Genomic DNA, 5,735 nt, shown 5'->3' with positions numbered 1-5,735 from the left:
TATGAAATATTATATATTATTATGAAAATCTTGTCAATTATTACTCTCAATATTACACTTCTTTTTTCATTACATGTGGCCCCAAAACACATTAATATGCAAATTAGATTTAGTTTATAGATACATTATATATAATGAGAAAACCTGTTTGTGGCCATTTTACACACATTTTGCATGAAGAAAAATGGTATATAAAACCATTCTGATATAACATAGTTGAGAATTATCTTTATACAAAAAAAATCCTGAAAACTAAAAATGTATTGGTGATTTAAAAAATCTATTGTTTTTGCCTATGCATATTCATTCATGTCTTTTTATTATTTTTTAAGAAATTGAGTCCAGATGTCCTCTACCGATGACTTAGCATAACTTATGAATGAAATATCTTTTTTTTAATGCTCTAGTCTAAACAATGTAATGACATCAAAAAAAAAAGTTTTTTGCCTAAAATGTTTTGCCGGGTCTTAAGAGGTAAATGTCCGGGGTTTGGTGAAAATATAGCGGCTTAGTGTGACCAGCAGCATTTGTTCAATACAGACTTATAGTTGATTCTGTTCTTAAATAAAACACAAAACTTGCTGATGGCATCTTACCGGCATAAATGAGAGATGTAAGCATCTCACAGTCTCATTATCACACACCAGTAATGTCCTCCATCCTCAGTCTCGGGCTGTTTTATCAAATATTGTACTAGTGTAATTCATGTCAGCTATTTTACTCTGCTCAGCACTGGCTGCTCTGCTTACAAACAGTGATCATGTAATACAAATGAAATGCTGCTGGTGGTCAAACTTAAAGAAGAGCTCTCTCTCTCTCTCTCTCTCTCTCTCTCTCTCTCTCTGTCTGTCATTTGCTCCTCCTCTCTATGAAATACACAGTATTTGCAGCAGGAGCTCCCTCTATTGAGATCTCCATTCAATAAATTCTTGATCTTAGAATAGAATATGTGCTGCTTAGTCACATAAACATGATTGAATGAGTCTCTAACGAGATCATAGACGAGAGACATCAGGCATCATTCATATTGTACAGTTTGTAACCTCATATGTGACCACTTGGTGTCAGTGTGATCTAATAATGACATGACGGCGCACAGCGAGAGCCATTTTCCAATTTTACTTGGACATACTTCCAAAATGCACATTCATTCATTCATTCATTCAGCTGTTCTGGTAAATATGACTTTTGAACCAAGTATTGCCTTTTGGACCCTTGTTTAATTCAGTTTGCATATTATCTTCTATGTGGTTTGACTGTCATTATTTATAGATACATACTGTATAGATATTTATGCCAACATATCTGTCATTTATATGACAGTAGTGCTCTGTTGATTATTATGTTGAAACAAAAATTGACAAGAGGGGTAGTTTTATTCTAAAAAAAGGCAACATACTGAATCACATAGATGTCATGTTTTGTGGCTATTCAGCCAGTGTGTAGAAATCACTGCCAGAGGGGTTTGTGGGTAAATGTGCCGTCTCATAAACCGTGTTTAAACTGATGGTTGTGTTTCCAGAGTCTGGGATCACTGAATAATAAGCAGACGAGGACACCTGAAAGGGACAGGTTTATTATTGTAATTGCATAACATCTGGGTTTATCAGTAATGTCATGATTTATAATCTTTTTGAATTCCTTCTGTAATTGAACACAGTTTGGCAAATACTGTATCATGCTAACAGACACACGTTTACCTCATCGCCATCTCCTGTGTTCCTCTGATCGGATGAGACTGAACCTGCTGTGGATGGACAGAATGATGAACGTGAACATACAAGAGAACAGAAGTTAAGAGATTTCTTGATTGATTTCAGATTTCTTTGTTTGTACCTTGTGTCTTTTGACATCTCCGCTTGAGCAACAACAAACTCAGTCCTCCGACTAACAACAGAATCAAACACATAATCACCATAATGACGATGTAGAGCTCTGGAAAACACACACAAAACACAGTAGAAATGAGATTCAAACCACAGAATGAAGCACGATATTAGCATGAGTGTGAAAGGAACAGTCCACCATATGATGCAAAACAATCAGTCAAGCAACAAGACCTGAAACATGAATCCAGTGAAACTCAAACTGAAAGGGAGAGTTCACCCAAAAATGAAAATCACTTTTAGAGAATACTAGAGATTACGGTTTATAAAGTTTTAAATATGGATTATTCTCTTACAAAAACGCATTGATTCTCTACAGGAGGCCTTTTTTCACCCCCCCGGAGCCGTTTTTATTATGGATGGATGCGCTTTATTTGACTTCTTTCGGGCTATTGACAAGAAACACCCATTCACTGCCATTATAAAGCTTGGAAGAGCCAGGATGTTTTTTATACGACTTCGATTGGATTCGTCTGAAAGAAGAAAGTCATATACACCTAGGATGGCTTGAGGGTGAGTACATTTTTGGGTGAACTATCCCTTGAAGAACTCTGCAGTCATTTTCACTACAGCCAATCACTGAGCTGCAAAATGGCGGCAGTTGTGTTTATGTGCAGAAGTGAAGAGGTTCTTATGAAAAAATGCATTGTGAAGCTTTGAAACCTTTGTCCAAAGTCACATGATTTCAGTGAGGCTTCGTTTGTCATGACAGATTTGAAAATAATGAAATTAACCCATGTTTTTTTTGTGTTTTTGTTTTTAAACCTGATCTCGGATGAGTTTTATACATTTCAATGAAAAGGAAGAGTAGTACTTATTTGGCCTTTTTAGGAATGTTCTCCATAAACAAACGAGCCCTGCAAATGAAAATAACACATATTATGGACCAATTTCGGTGTTTGCAAAAAGTGGTAACGTCTTTTGTGGGCGGAGCCTATCTGGTAGAAAATGACAGTTTTGAAGTAGCAGTATGGAATCCATGAAATAAAAGAATAAAAAAGGTAATTTTGAGTTTATATTTCAAAAATTCTGACTTTTTTTCTCACAATTCCGAGATTATATCTCACAATTCTGAGTGTGATATATATATATATATAAATCAACTCGTCATTCTCTTTTTAAATCCCACACTTCTGGCTTTTTTTCCCCTCCGAATTGACAAACTCGCAATTGTTGAGTTAAATCGAGTTATAAAGTCTGAAGTAGGAGATTTAAACTTGCATTTGCAAGTCTGAATTGTGAGATAAAATAGGTAAATGTAATAGGTTTAAAAAGTAGGCTATTTTATGCTGTAACTGTAGCTAATACAATATGACCCCTAAGAACTGCATATGCAAATATTATGTAGACATATGGTTTAAATCAAATTTATGCTTTAAAAGTAGGGTAATCATAGCAGGTTTCATCCACTTCATCCATTTAAACGTCTACGTTTAGCTTCAAATGTTGTCTTTGACGACGGTATTCTATAAAAATGATTTACATTCCGATGCTGGCATCCAAAAGCTCAACAGAACATTTTGTTCCCAGTGTTTTTCTGCCACCACAATGCACGCACTGCTGCAAGTGACGTAACTATACAGACACTTCATATTAAATGGTATTTCTTGACCTGTTAGTTGCATTTATTAAATTACACTTTCAGTAAATCATTTCGAATTGGTTTATGCATATTTGGGCTGGGTTTTTGTTGCGATTACACTGTTTTGACCAGCCGGACGCTTTAATACAGTGACGCATTTTATGACACAATTGTTTCGATTAATTCAAATTTTCAAACTACTTTTCCCCATCACTACTGCCAAGGCAAGCTCTGCAAGTCTCACTTTACCAGCAAATCACTTTAATTGTGATGTCCTAAATAATGGCCATTAATCCAATTTCATTATCATAATAATTTAATTTGTGTTAAAGAACTCACCAGACTGGACTGAAGCATCTGTTCTTGATTTTCCATTGTTGCCCACAGATGAAAGGTTAAGAATCAAAATGACATTACATGTACACTCTTAAAAATAAAGTTGCATCAAAACGTTCTTCAAGCGATGCCATAGAAGAACCATTTTTGGTTCCACAAAAAACATTCAGTCAAAGGTTCTTTAAAGAACCATCTCTTTATAATCTGAAGAACCTTCTTTCACCACAAATAACCTTTTGTGAAACCAGATGTTAAAGGTTCTTTATAGAACCATTTAGACAAAAAGGTTCTTCTGTGGCATCGTGAAGCACCTTTATTTTTAAGAGTGTGCTCTCACCTGAAACATGAAGTTGAATCTCTGAGAAAAGGGGAGTGTAGATAAGGTTGTTGTATATTCCACAGAAATACACCCCATCATCATGTCTGCTCACATAAGCAATAGTCACAGTGAGGACATGCTCCTGTTCATTTACATTCAGAGAAAATCTCTCATTGGTGGTCGAACTTCCAACTATATGAATAGACACTAACGATCCATTCTGCACTTTATATAATTGCTTGAGATGGTCTTTATATTTCTCGGGATATTTGCAGTGGATGACAGCCGTTCCTAAAATATACGCAGTCTGTTCCTCTGATGTCCCACAACACGACTCTGAAACCAAAAGAGTTTTAATTTCATAATTCCAATTGGTGTACACTTGTCTTGGGAATAAACATAAAATGTTAAATCTAAACGCCTGCACAATTTGTTGAATAAATATTAATTTCTACCTGGTTCCACGTTGAATTTCACCTCCTGAAACCATTCGCTGCCATCTTTACATCTGTACGTCCCGCTGTCATTTACAGTCAGGTTTCTAATGAGCACACTAATCAGACCCAGAGTTTTATTATCGGTCATAGAGAATCTCTCTTCTGGGATCCATACATCGTTCTTTTCTTCTGTCATGGTTGTACATTCACTGCCCAACATTTTGCAAAAGCTTTTTGCACTGGTTTTCGCATTTTCCCGATTATACATACAGTTGATGATGACACTTCCTCCTGTGATGGCAGGCACAGGGTCAGCAGCATCACCCATGTGACCTGTCAATCAAAATTCACTTCCTCTTTTAATAAGTGCCTTATGGTCAGATACTGACAGCAAACTTCAAAAATGCACAAATAAAGACAAAAGACTCTCACAGACACGATTAGATCTCAGTTGAGTCAATAGTAAAAAAAACAGCTGTCACATACAGGTTGATACTGTAATGAAAACAGCTTCTTACCTTTAATCAGGCAGATCGTGAAGAAGAGAAGCATCTTCATCATCATCACTAATGATGAAACTCTCACTTCTGTGAATCTGTACATTGGGCAGTCAGAGACGCTGTGAGTTCTTCCGTTGTGCCTGGTTTTGTGTCTCTATCTTGTGCTCCTAAAGAGTTTTTTATAAAACAAACAGCTCCGCCTCTTCCCTTTCCTCTGTACTAAGTTCTTCTGACTCACTGTGATGAAATACAGTCCTGCTGTCAGTGACTCACAGTGGAGTTAAACCAAAGATACTGACCATGAGCATCTTCCTGTCTTTTCTCTCCTGTGCAGGTCTGAAAGCTTCTGCCAGACAAATTAGCACACATTTACAGAAAAAAAGCATAGTCTGAAGAGCAGAAAAATAAATGGATGCTTGCATGCAAATGTGCCTTAAAATGTGGGGAAGTCGTGGCCTAATGGTTAGAGAGTCCAAAGGTTGTGGGTTCGAGTCTCGTATCGGCAGGGATTGTAGGTGGGGGGAGTGTATGTACAGTGCTCTCTTCCACCTTCAATACCACGACTGAGGTGCCCTTGAGCAAGGCACCGAACCCCCAACTGCTCCCCGGGCGCCGCAGCATAAATGGCTGCCCACTGCTCCGGGTGTGTGTTCACTGTTCACTGCTGTGTGTGTG

The 5,735-nt window shown here is 37.1% G+C and overlaps 1 protein-coding gene across 2 annotated transcripts; it reads right to left on the bottom strand.

Moving 5' to 3' along the window:
* Positions 1-1,256: 1,256 nt before the first annotated feature.
* Positions 1,257-5,205, bottom strand: LOC107564086 (polymeric immunoglobulin receptor-like). 2 transcript variants are annotated; one of them, XM_016249080.1, is made up of 7 exons: positions 5,079-5,205; positions 4,579-4,893; positions 4,142-4,459; positions 3,808-3,825; positions 1,837-1,935; positions 1,701-1,747; positions 1,257-1,559 (listed from the first exon to the last, which is right to left on the bottom strand). In XM_016249080.1, exons 1-7 carry the CDS (start codon positions 5,161-5,163, stop codon positions 1,428-1,430), a joined length of 1,014 nt encoding a protein of 337 aa, XP_016104566.1. In that variant the 5' UTR covers positions 5,164-5,205; the 3' UTR covers positions 1,257-1,427. The 2 variants fall into 2 exon arrangements, with proteins under 2 accessions (XP_016104566.1, XP_016104567.1); XM_016249081.1 differs by having other exon boundaries at positions 1,701-1,744.
* Positions 5,206-5,735: the final 530 nt, after the last annotated feature.

Source organism: Sinocyclocheilus grahami, unplaced genomic scaffold, assembly GCF_001515645.1.
Source record: "Sinocyclocheilus grahami isolate Dianchi unplaced genomic scaffold, SAMN03320097.WGS_v1.1 scaffold909.1, whole genome shotgun sequence".
Lineage (NCBI taxonomy): Eukaryota > Metazoa > Chordata > Actinopteri > Cypriniformes > Cyprinidae > Sinocyclocheilus > Sinocyclocheilus grahami.
This window is presented reverse-complemented; position numbering and strand designations above follow the sequence as displayed.

What these genes read in the sequence shown, in the direction of transcription:
- LOC107564086 (XM_016249080.1), bottom strand. Translation starts at nt 5,163, where the DNA reads ATGTACAGATTCACAGAAGTGAGAGTTTCATCATTAGTGATGATGATG. An exon ending in CACGATCTGCCTGATTAAAG is followed by an intron (nt 4,894 to 5,078) that starts GTAAGAAGCTGT and finishes TTTGATTGACAG; the next exon opens with GTCACATGGGTGATGCTGCT. An exon ending in GAGATGTCAAAAGACACAAG is followed by an intron (nt 1,748 to 1,836) that starts GTACAAACAAAG and finishes GTCCATCCACAG; the next exon opens with CAGGTTCAGTCTCATCCGAT.